Below are 11,912 nucleotides of genomic sequence, written 5' to 3' on the forward strand. Positions count from 1 at the left end.
GAAGAGTGAAAGGAGGAACGAGATGAGGGAGAAGCGAAGCGAGTGGGGGTTTTCTTCAAGAGAGGAAGCTGAGAGAGAAGAGTGAAATGATGGTTGCTTCGTCCGTCCAACTTACTGCTGGAAAGGAGGGGGTTTTGTGATTTGACGGCTCATTGGGCATTACTGCGGCGGTTCGATCGGGGTAGTCTACCGTCACTCTACTACGGAGTAATTTAGTGCATGGCTGGTGGACCCAGGTGCTGGCTGTCCCACACGTCGGCGAAAGTGAGTAATTTAGTGCATGGCTGGAGGAGGATCCGCACGGTAGAGCGTGTCCACTGTTTTTCATTCTGAAGAAAAAAATGATTACAGCAAGCGTTTCCACTCTTACGACGGAGGAGTGCGAAACACGGCAGCCACTTGAACATACACAGTGCTCCTACTACTAGGCATGTGCAGTGGTTCATACGTCAGTACTACACAATCTTGTTGCTAGTGTAGTAAGATATGACGATAACAAATGATGTTGTGCGCATGTCAACTACTCCTATATGTAACATAGTACCGCTTTTTCGACTGTCCGGTCGAGAATGAACGGTGAGATCAATGTTAACAGAACTAGGTCCACAGCGCACGGAGAGTACGGTGCTACAGTACTCCACGAAACATGAACCATATGAAGCACATCCTATAGTGTTAGACAGGGTGTATGAAGGGTGCACGGGATGGGAGCAAAAGTTCCCTTCTCGACCCACTTTTGGGTGTTTGGCAGAGTGCATGAACCATGAAGGGTGCATGAGTCCACACTAGTAGGTTGACAAAAATACACGAAGAGGAAACAACTATATTGAGATGAGAATGCAACCAAACACACCCACACGCTTTGTGCTACAGTGACTGATCTGCACCGTCTGAGTTTGATCCAACGGTCATGTTGCGCCGAGACATGGACATGCCCATGCAGAGGGCGCCTAAACACCACCGAAGTCCCTCTGCTTCTCGAGGCGCACGACGTTGGTGATGCAGGGTGCAACCGCCCGCAGAGCCCGCTCCCGGTCGACGGGAGCCAGCTCGTCAAAGACGGCGTCCAATGGCACGAATGGATTCCGGTGACGGAGCCCTGAAAGGATTCGCCCGGCAACGGCGACGGCAGCCTGCAACCCCTCCTTGTCCAGCTCAGCCCCCACCATCGCGCGGAGACGGCTCAGCTCCTCGGAGATATAGGTGAAGAAGGAGACCAGGTCAGGAAGCCGCAGCTCGTTGAAGTCGACCGGGTGGTCGAACGGGTTTAGCCCGACGGCCGGCATCGTCGCGCTGGCACGACGGTAGGCATCGCGCAGCCGCAACACGTGCGTGGCAACTTGGTTCACCAAGTGGCTGAGGCGATCCTGGACCTCGTCACGATCGGCCCGCTCGCGCTCCAGCCGGCTCCCCTGACGGCCTATCGTATCTCCCGCTTTCTGCAGCAACGCCGCCGACGCCTCGAGCATCTTTGTGGTGGACGCCTGCCGCTTTTGAAGCTCCGTGAACTCCCGCACATAACGGAGGAGCATGGCACTCCTCTCCTCCTTGAGCTCACGGAGCTCCACGTCCTTGGCCCTGAGCTCCGCATCCTTGGCATGGAGCTCCTGTGTCAGGCGCCTCACCTCGGACTCCGTGATCTGCTGCGCCGCCATGGCACCAGGTAGAAGCAATGGGGAGAGGAAGCAAAGGGGGCGAAACGGCTGAAAGGCAATGCAATCTACGGGAAGGCGGAGAGAGCCAGCCGAGGAGCGGGGAATCTTTTGGTTTTCACCACGGTAAAACACCAGTCGACGACTTCTCACATCAGGGAGCAGTGGGTTTTTACAGGCGGAGTCATCGTGACTAATTGCTGCCGCGCCTGCTCCCGTCAATCAAAAAATTAAAAATCCTGCCGCGCCTGCTCCCGTCAATCAAAAAATTAAAAATCCTGCCGCACCCAAACACCAGAGCAACGCCGCGGTGGATATTTAAATTTACCTGCCGGCAAGTAGATAAAAAAGGGGTGAAAAAACAAATGTGGCGGCGGCCTAGCTAATCGGTCGAACTAGCCCAACTAGCTAGCCACCGTGCTTCACTGATGTACTCGGCGGGAAAGGTGGTCTTTCGTGATTTGACGACTCATTTACTTGCTTCGGCGCTACGACCGAGGAGGACCCAGAAAACGCGCGGTAGGGCGTCCCACGTCAGGAAGAATATATGCGTGCACCACCCGGGAGGACCCGAAACCGCGCGGTAGGGTGTGCCACGTCTCGGCACGGAGGAAAAATGTGCGTGTAAAAATATACTGTATCAGACGTAGTACCTATGGTTCGACCTCGGGACCCAGCCAGTCGGTCGAAAACACCCCACTAGCCACACAGCTTCATCATGCAAACGTGGCACGGTTAGCTCCGTCTCGACCAGCCACAACGTCTCTTGTTCTAGGCGATTCTTCTATTTTCCAAGCTTTTTTTAGTTGTAATAACACCACGGCAAGCTAGCGCCGCTCTTCGTGTGTGCCCGTGCAAAGGTTAGACGATGGAGAGAAGAGAGATTGAGATCGCAGACCTGGGACCCACCAGTAAGTGAGACAACGGTCATGCACGTGTTGACGAGGCACTCCCTCTACTCTACTCAACGCAAGTACTGTATAAAATCAAGTTATGGGACAAAGCCAACAACCGTTCGTTTTTTCAGGCTATCGACTTACGCTTTGTAGTCCAGGTTGCCAGTTCGAATCTCGTCTTTCAGATTTGTTAGTTTTAGGTCCAAATTTGATTAATGACAAGTGGGACCCCCGTGTGTTGTTCCGATATTTCAGTGTAGGATGGTTTTTTTGAACAAACACTTTGCGCGGTTAGACAAGTAACGGCACGAGTTACACGTATTTTGCAAGTTTACGAACAAGAATGATAGCGGCATAGAATATCACATCCACCCCGCAGCTTAGATACTATGGTGATACGAGTTTTTACACCGTTGGAAGTGAGATCCAATGGCTTGGGAGTAGTCTTTGTGATTATGCGCAATTTCCAAACTCTCCAAAGGTTTTTTTTGCAAATAAAACATTCAGGCCTCGTGTGTGCCGCTGCATCTTCGATCCAACGGCTCCCCGGTGCTCATATTAGGTGCTCCCCGTAGCTTAATTACCCGCTACGGTGATATGAGCATCTAGGTCGTATGATCAGTGATCAGATGGCACATGCATAGTACTTGTACTTTCTGCGCATTTCCCAAACTCTATCAGCCGTATATTGCAAAAACATTCAAACCTCCTACTGTGGGCCGTTAGATCTCAGTGAACTCGTATCACCATAGAATCTACGGTGCGGGAGCACCTCATACTCTCCCGTGCGAGAAAACATAAGGTGCTATCGCGGCTTGGATGCTACGGTGATACGAGCTTGGAGGTCGTTTGATCTGAGATCCAATGGCATCTGAGCAGTCTTTGTGCTTGTAAGCAGTGGCCGAACTCTTTTGGGGCTTTTCTGCAAAAAACATTCGAACCACCGAGGAGGTGTTGGGTCACAAATCCAATGCCTCCGAAGAGCTTGTATCACCAAAGCATCTAAGGTGTGGTAGCACATGATATTCTTACATACAGGAGAATATGATGTCCTCCTTCATCTTAGATGCTACGGTGATACGAGCTTCGAGGTCGTTGGATATGGGATCAAAGGGCATCTAAGTAGTTTTTGTACAAATTGTGTGCAATTCTCAAACTCATCAAGGTTTCCTGCAAAAAAATTAAGACACATCATGTGAGCTGCTATATCTCAGATCTACAAGCTCCAAGCAACTCGTATCGGCATATAGCATCTAAGGTATGGGGGCACATGATATTCTCCCGGGGAGGAGGGGTGGGGCGTGCACAACCAATCGGTGGTTGGGAGGGTGGGGACAAATATAATCTAAACAACCCTAAACAGAGCTCCACAATTTTATCTAAGGTCGAGGGGTTGACCCCCGACAATCATAGCTCCGCCTAAACACAACATTTGCATGTACTGTAGTACTAGACTTAATATTCATGTTTCAGTTTCATGTTCATTTTAAATATTGAACTGAGGACCATGGATTTCTTACATTTTACTCCCTTCGTTCCTAAATATTAGTCTTTTTAGAGGCTTCAAATGGACTGGCACATACGGATGTATATAGACATATTTTAGAGTCTAGATTCACTCATTTTGCTCCGTATGTAGTCACTTGTTGAACTCTCTAAAAGACTAATATTTAGGAATAGAAGGAGTATTTTTGAATTCGTGTCATACATGCATGGGTTGGAAAAATAGATGCACTATACTTATTGGATTGTTGTTGTGTTCGTGCGTGTGTGTCTCTGTGTGTGTGTGTGTGTGTGTGTGGTCATATGCTTGATACATACAAAGTTTTCTCACCTCCATATTGTTCATCTTTTAAATTTGAATTTGCATTGGAAAACTTACTAGGGATACCATGAAATGTGAAATCCACGTTGAGATCACTATATCACAAACTCACTCTAATTCAACAACTCGTCATAAATCAATTACCACGTTGAGATTAGTATTTGCAAGGAAAATACGGGTATTGTAATACACATAGATTCGTTCGGCAATTTAAAAGGTTCCTTTCGTATTCTCGAATGGTAGGACCCAACGGCGTACCAGCCAGACCTTGGCTCGTGTTGATCCTAAAAAACGGGCTCGTGTCCTTCGGTGGCGTGCGTGGTACGCACATTAGGCAACCCCAACCAGTCGAGCCTCAGCGTTTCAAGTCGAAATATCTGGCGGCCAGAATTCCAGCCCTAGGAAATTCCCCTCATGTCCCCGGTCCATAATGACTACCGATGAACAACGGAGGGATGCTTTAGTAACTAGACAACGTTACCTACCGTGCCGAGCACGGTTCAATTCCCTCGGTCGCCGCTCGTCAAGGTCACCCGTCAACTGCATTGCCTAGTACTACTACTACTACTACACCAGGATGAGCACAGAATTGAGCCCGTTTGTTCGTGCCTAGTACTTGAGTTAATATATCAGGCAATGCACTGGTACGCAGGGATTATCCTTTTACTCCTTTCTGGTTTATAGGGCTTATCTCAAAATTTTAGTTTTCCCATTTTATAAGTCTCAATTTGGTTGTTCCCCATCACATGTTCAGATTTCAAGGTGCAATAAATCATTACATGCAAGAATTAAGAGAAAATTGACCAATGCATGTACTTTATGCATGCATGCATTGCAATTAATGCATTTGTAAACACAATTTTTGAGGAAAACAAGCGCATTAGTTGAGTGGTTTTGCAAACTACAACAATTGTTCCACCACTCACCATCTACCTTGGTTGGTGAGATTTTTGAATTGAGCCCTATAAACCGGAAAGGAGGTTTAACTAAGAAAAATGTTTGACCAAATCCATTCTTAAGAAATACAACAGGACAGATGTACGGCTTGAAAATTTATTGCATGATGCAGGTTATGATATTGTTTCGAATCCTGGATCTTAAATTTAAGAAAATCCAAAAGTGAGCATAAATTCTTGAAACTGAGTATGGTCATGTGATATGGCACAAATATTACTTTGTAAGTTTTTTCTTCAATTTGAGACAAGCTGCTTATAACAAGTTGCACAAATGAAGAGCCAAGGTATTTTGGAACAAAGACCTGTCACGTTAAGGAGAACGCTTTCATATTGAAACCATAGGCGTTTACGTGCCGCCACGAGTCCCTGCTTCTCATCGGTAGGTGCCGTCCCACCAAGCGTGTGAGTCGACGGGAGGCGTGCGAGCAGACCGCTGCACTGGCTGTCAGGGAGGCGTGCGAGCAGACCGCTGTGCAGACTCACCGAGAGGCGAGCCCTTTGACCAGGCTCCGCCGCCCACCGTCGTCCCAACTGCTCCCACTTTTAATGTCGCTGACGCCGCAGTTTAAAATCAACCCCGCACTACCTGGTATCGCTACAATCCTCTCTCTTCCTCTCCGATTCTCCTGTCGTCTACCTCCAACTAGCCTGACCTAAACGTACGCCATGCCGCATCACGATGGTCTGCCCTTAGTGTTCTAGTTTCATGAGGAAGACACCTAGCCGGAGTCTCAAGAACATAAGGCACTTTGGGACAAGCTTGAACTGGCCTTGCGGGAAGACGCCGCACCTGTCCCTGCTCCCGTTCCGGCTCCTGTCGCCCCGACTGCGCCAGCGCCCATCCCCGTGGCATTGATGGGCTGGGAGCCGCACATTGTCGCCGAGCTTGATGCCACGGGGTTCCATGAGGTCCCCACCGACTTTCACGTGCCCGTGCACCTGCCAGCGCATGCGCCTGCGCGTGCACTGACGCGCATGCCCGTGCCTATGCCCATGCACCTGCCAGCGCATGTGCCTGCGCGTGCACTGACGTGCGCGCCCGTGTCGGTGCCCATGCACACGAATGTCTCCGCCGCGCCGTTGACAGCGCCTGTCCCCGTGCGGGTGCCAGTGCCCCCCTCAGCGGCATGGATGGCCGCCGTCGACCGCTTCCTTGCACCAACGCCAGTCGCCTCCTCCCGCCAGTTCACTACTAGAAAAACCGCTACTAATGGCGCACCTAATTTGGCCATTAATGGCGCATCACTGGTGCGCCATTACTAGCACGCCATTAGTAATTTTTACTAATGGCGCACCAGTGGTGCGCCATTAGTATCTAGTATACTAATGGCGCACCACTGGTGCGCCATTAGTATAGGCTACGGTGTGCCATTAGTATGCCTCCCAGGGGCCATGTATACCCAGGTGCTTTGGCATACTAATGGCGCACAACCACGGGATGCGCCATTAGTAACCGCGGCATACTAATGGCGCACTGACCAGTGATGCGCCATTAGTATGCTTTGTCATACTAATGGCGCACTGTCATGTGATGCGCCATTAGTATGAATATTAGGGTTTTTTTTATTTTTTTATTTTCTGTTTTTTGCACAGGTTACAAAATGTATAATTTGACAAAATATAGACAGCACACATCAACAACAGATTCATCGAATACAATAGAAGATTAGTCTTTGAATACAATTCATCATATTAGTCTCCGAATACAATAGACTAACACAGTTTCAACTTCCAGAATACACAGATGACAACGATTACCATTCCGCGGAACCTAGTAGTATCAGTATCTGTGAAAAACACGGGTTGCTCCACCTCCATATCCACCGCGTTCTCTAGCAGTGTTACTGCTTCATACCTACAAGAAGCAACACTTTCAGATAAAAATGACACACTGTTTTCTTAATCTTAAGACATATCATTCTCCATAAAACCCTTTTCTCAATGGCAATGACACAGTAGCAAGAGGTTAAATATCTCATTTGGAGTGCTAACAAACTTCCAAAGGCAAGCGACAAGAGTCCACGCTCTGAACATGACAGAATATTAAGATATGTTAACAGTTTTCCAAGGTCATAAAGATCCCCTCTGAACATAGCATTATTTCTCAAGTACCATTACAACCCCCAGATCTGCTATAATTAGACCATCCAGTCTCAAGAGATTGACTGATATTGAATAAGAAACCAATACCAAAATAATAAGTCAGCACTGAACAACCCAAAATCAACCGATATCAGTCAATCCCTTGCACCTGGAGCTGATTAAAATTGACTAACCCAGACATAACAATCAGCAACATACAAAGACATAAATACCTGCATGAACCCTTGCATCAACAGCTATAACACCCAAACGACCCCCCCTTAGGCAAAGTTGCAACCCATGAATTTAATCAAGCAATGAGAATATCAAGACAGGAGACACAAAATCATATGAAGGTCTATATGAATAGCCGCTGCCCCACAAACACAAGAACAAAGTCAAGTTACAGCAGGATCACACAGCGAGGGCCCATGGCTAGGGCTGTGCGTCCCAGTTACATTTCACAGCATGGACCCATGGCTAGGGCTGTGCATCCCAGTTACATTTCACGCAATCAGTGATATGGCATCATCAATAAAATTCTAGAAACATCTGAAAACACCACAAAGTAGTGTCGTTGGTCATTGTAAAATCAGTAGTGCACAATGGAGCACACAGCAATAGTTACCAAGCAAGCTGACACACTGACAGTGTTGTTAGGCATCTTAAGAAATTTCATAAACACAGAAAGTTCAGTTGCTCATACAGCCACTTTGGCACCTTGCAACAGCCTCCAATCTAAACCATCAGACTAACACCACACGGTCTAAAGACACAAAGAAAATTCCATTTCCACAGAGAAATGGACACCAACTCTCCATCATCACCACGCAAACACATTCAGAAACTTCTACTAGAAACATCTGAAAACATCGCAAATGACATATCATCGTAAACTCAATACTGTACAATGCAGAACACACCAATTGGTAACAAGCAAGCTGACAGAGACTGCATTGCTATCGAGCCTCTCAGAAATTTCATAAACAGACAAAGTTAAGCTGTCCATACATACAGCCACCTTGGTACCCTGCAAACCATCAGGCTAATACCACGCGGTCCAAACACACAAAGAAAACCCCATTCCAGAGAGAAATAGACGCCGGCTCCGCATTATTAGGACACAAGCACATTCAGAAACTTGTAGAAGGGCATGGAGACGGATAGTGCACTCACTTGGCTTGAGCCTTGCCCTTGGGGAGGACGGTGTGGTCCACGGCCGGCCTGATCTTCCATGCCTCGTTGATCTCAATCTGCAGAAGAAATCAGCGCAAGCGTAAACCCAACCACCAAATTACCAAGCAGGATGAACTGGGCAAGACTGGAAGTCGAAGTTTACCAGAAGACGGGACACATCATCTGCGAGGAACAGTTGGAAACGATGAGAATCTGAACATTTCGACAACAAAAAAGTGCAGCAAGCAGATGGACTGACCGTAGAGAAGCTTCACCTTCCTCTCGTACACGATCACCACGCCGCCTGCTCATCACGCGCACAGGTAACAACATCAACAAACACGCGTCACATCCCCAGGGGAGAACAGGAATGAATCCGGCGAGGGAAAAAAAGGAGCGAAATGACCCGGAGGGACGGCTCACCCATGAGGATCCCGGAGAGCCTGAGCGCCATGTGGACCGACGGGTTCAGGATCTCCTCGCTACAGCAGCGTCAGACACAGCGCGGCACACGCGGATTAGAATCGGGGCGGACCGCGGGCTCAAAGCAGAGAGAAATTGGCGGGATCGGGTCGGGGGCTCACCAGATTTTGATGATGTCGAGCTTGTCGAGGCGCTTGCGGTTGATCTTGGCGTGGAGCGTGGCGGCCATCCTGCGACGGGGACAGGGGAGCAGAGGAGCGTCAGAGGAGATCGAGGCGACGGGGAACCCGCCGCATTGGGAGCGGATCGGACGGGCGCGTCCGGAAATGCCCCGGACCGAGCGGGAAAACGCGGGACGGGCGCAATCGGCGGCCGGCGGCCGCGACCGAGGGGGGCGAGAGGCGGCGGCCGGCGAGGGAGGGAGGGAGGGAGGGGAGGGGACGCACCATATCTGGCCGAGCGGCGCCTTCCGCGCGAGGAGCTGGTGCGAGTAGAACATCTTGGATGGCGCACTTCATTTGGATGCACCATTAGTATGTTTGGACAGGTGCACTAGCTCAAAAAAAATTTCTATACTAATGGCGCACCCACTGCCTGGTGCGCCATTAGTAGTTACAACTACTAATGGCGCACTTAAGCAGGATGCGCCATTAGTATGTTTGGACAGGCGCACTAGTTCAAAAAAAAATTTGATATTAATGGCGCACCCTTTGCATGGTGCGCCATTTGTAGTTTCAACTATAATGGCGCATCAGAAGGTGGTGCGCCATTAGTATATACTAATGGAGCACCAACTTTCTGGTGCGCCATTAGTGTCAATCCAATCTATAGCCCTTTTTCTAGTAGTGGTTGACTCGCTCCAAAATCCAGAACATTTTGGCCTTCCTTGAAGCTAGGCCAACGTCCAGGAGTACGCCAACAACGGCGCAAGACGCCGCCGTCGCTGTCGGTCAGTGGCTCGACGACACACAGAGCACGGCAGAGGAGCCGCTTCCCACCGCGAGACGCCCCCGCCACCACCGCGTAATCTAAATTTTCCATGAAAAACGTTCGGATTGCCATGCTTAAAATCCGAACGTTTATCATTTCCGTTTATTTTATATCGATCGTCGTATAATTTAAAGTCGGAGTCAGACTGACCGAAATGTATGGTTTGATCGATTGAATGTTCTTCTAGAGCCGTATCAAATTAAATATAAAACATCATCAAGCCACATGTATACCTTGTCATCCAACGACCTAGACTGCTTTAATGTCGAGCGCTCAACACGTTTAGCGTGCAGTTAATTTCATGCCAAAAATAGTGTTAATCACATGACAACACACAAATAATATCCTAGTAGTTAATATCCGCATGCACTTAATATACTTCCAAATTAACGTGCATTGCACGTACACACTGACTAGTGCTGCTAGTACGTGAAACTGGTGCCATGACTTGTGAACGCGTCCAGATATGGTCAACGGCAACATCACCCGCGAGTTCTTCCTGTTTGCCCGTGCGTCTAAACGTAGAAGGGGAGGAGAGAGAGAGAGCAAACATGGAATCCACCAGTAAGTGAAGCAGAATAGTACTAAAAATAATATTACATGTTATCCATTAATTAGGTTGTGGTAATATAAAATCATTATATGAACAAAGGGGGTACAACAAACATTGCTATTCTACGTATGTTGCCTATTGACGTGCGACTTGAAGGCCCGGTCGCATGTTTGATCCTCGTCCTTCATTTTTTAATTTGTATATGGGTCCAAATTTGTTTCATGACATGTGGGCCCCTCGGTGTGTAGTTTGTAGCACTTTAATTTGTGGGTCAAAATTTGTTCCATTCCAAGTGGATTATCAGTGTGTAGTTCTGTAGCTTAATTATAATAATTATAGAGAACAACATAGTTTTTTCAATAATACCATGGTGTGACGTTGAAGGCGAGAAAGGACATGCGAGAGAGCGATGACCGAGCCAGAGGGAAATCAACTAGGGGAGTTGCGTGGTTTGCAATGGTGTTTGGAGTAGTTGTGGGCCGAATGCTACGAAAATATAATCTAAACCGACCGGAATAAATGCCTACACAAATTAATCCAAGGTTAGAGTGCCCCTTGCAATGTAAATAGCTCCGGCTTTGCGAGGGATGGAGAGGTAGTATCTTCAACGCGTGGAAGATACGGTGTGCGAAAGCGAGGTCAATCGAGAGACATATAGATAGAGAGACAAAGTGAGTGTGGTCCGACATTCATTGAACAAATATATATGGTCCAGAGAGATATTGTCCGATTGAGCTTTTGGTAAGGGTGAGGGCTGTAAGATAGAGCTTGAGAGATGATCCAGTCACAGACGTGTAGATATATTTTGTGCGTGGGAGGAGGTAAGGTCAACCGATCACATAGGGGTCATGCGATCTAAAGAGTGAGACGGGTTGGATAGAGTGACCTAGATAGACGATGTGCGTGAGAGAGTATACAATGTGAATAGGTCGAATTGGGCTCAAACATGGTGATATATCATTTTTGTCCGAGAAAGAGCGAGGTGAATCGAGACATACGGATATATATATATACACACACACACACACACACACAGAGAGAGAGAGAGAGAGAGAGAGATTGAGTGAGCGTGGCCCACCATGAGGTCGAAAGAGTGGCGACGGCTTGGATGGACTGACCTAGATAGACAATCTGCATGAGAGAGTATAGAGTGTCGATCGAGGCCCGAACAGGGAGATATATCATTTGTGTGTGAAAGAAAACGAGGTTAAACGAGACTCAGATAAAGAGAGCGAGATTGAGCGAGTGTGGCCCGCCGTGCGGAAGAAAGAGTGAGACAGTCTCGAGGGAGTGACCTAGATATACAACGTGCGTGCGTGCGCACGAGAGGTTGGGAGGGGGGGGTAGATAGTCAATGCA

General features: G+C 48.2%; 1 protein-coding gene across 1 annotated transcript; it reads right to left on the minus strand.

The window, feature by feature from the left end:
* Nucleotides 1-6,963: 6,963 nt before the first annotated feature.
* On the minus strand, nucleotides 6,964-9,513 carry LOC123162007 (sister chromatid cohesion 1 protein 1-like). Its single transcript, XM_044579812.1, has 7 exons — nucleotides 9,457-9,513; nucleotides 9,172-9,240; nucleotides 9,011-9,069; nucleotides 8,847-8,891; nucleotides 8,751-8,770; nucleotides 8,588-8,664; nucleotides 6,964-7,184 (listed from the first exon to the last, which is right to left on the minus strand). The coding sequence occupies exons 1-7, from the start codon at nucleotides 9,507-9,509 to the stop codon at nucleotides 7,043-7,045; spliced, it is 465 nt and encodes a 154-aa protein (XP_044435747.1). The 5' UTR covers nucleotides 9,510-9,513; the 3' UTR covers nucleotides 6,964-7,042.
* Between the last annotated feature and the right edge of the window lie 2,399 nt (nucleotides 9,514-11,912).

This window comes from Triticum aestivum, chromosome 7B (genome assembly GCF_018294505.1).
Source record: "Triticum aestivum cultivar Chinese Spring chromosome 7B, IWGSC CS RefSeq v2.1, whole genome shotgun sequence".
In the NCBI taxonomy this organism is placed as follows: domain Eukaryota; kingdom Viridiplantae; phylum Streptophyta; class Magnoliopsida; order Poales; family Poaceae; genus Triticum; species Triticum aestivum.

Excerpts from the sequence above, each read along its gene's own strand:
- LOC123162007 (XM_044579812.1), bottom strand. The coding sequence starts at position 9,509 with ATGTTCTACTCGCACCAGCTCCTCGCGCGGAAGGCGCCGCTCGGCCAG. Across the intron at positions 8,771-8,846 it reads GAAGGTGAAGCTTCTCTACG|ATGATGTGTCCCGTCTTCTG; the intron begins GTCAGTCCATCT and ends TGTTCCTCGCAG. Across the intron at positions 8,665-8,750 it reads ATGATGTGTCCCGTCTTCTG|ATTGAGATCAACGAGGCATG; the intron begins GTAAACTTCGAC and ends TTTCTTCTGCAG.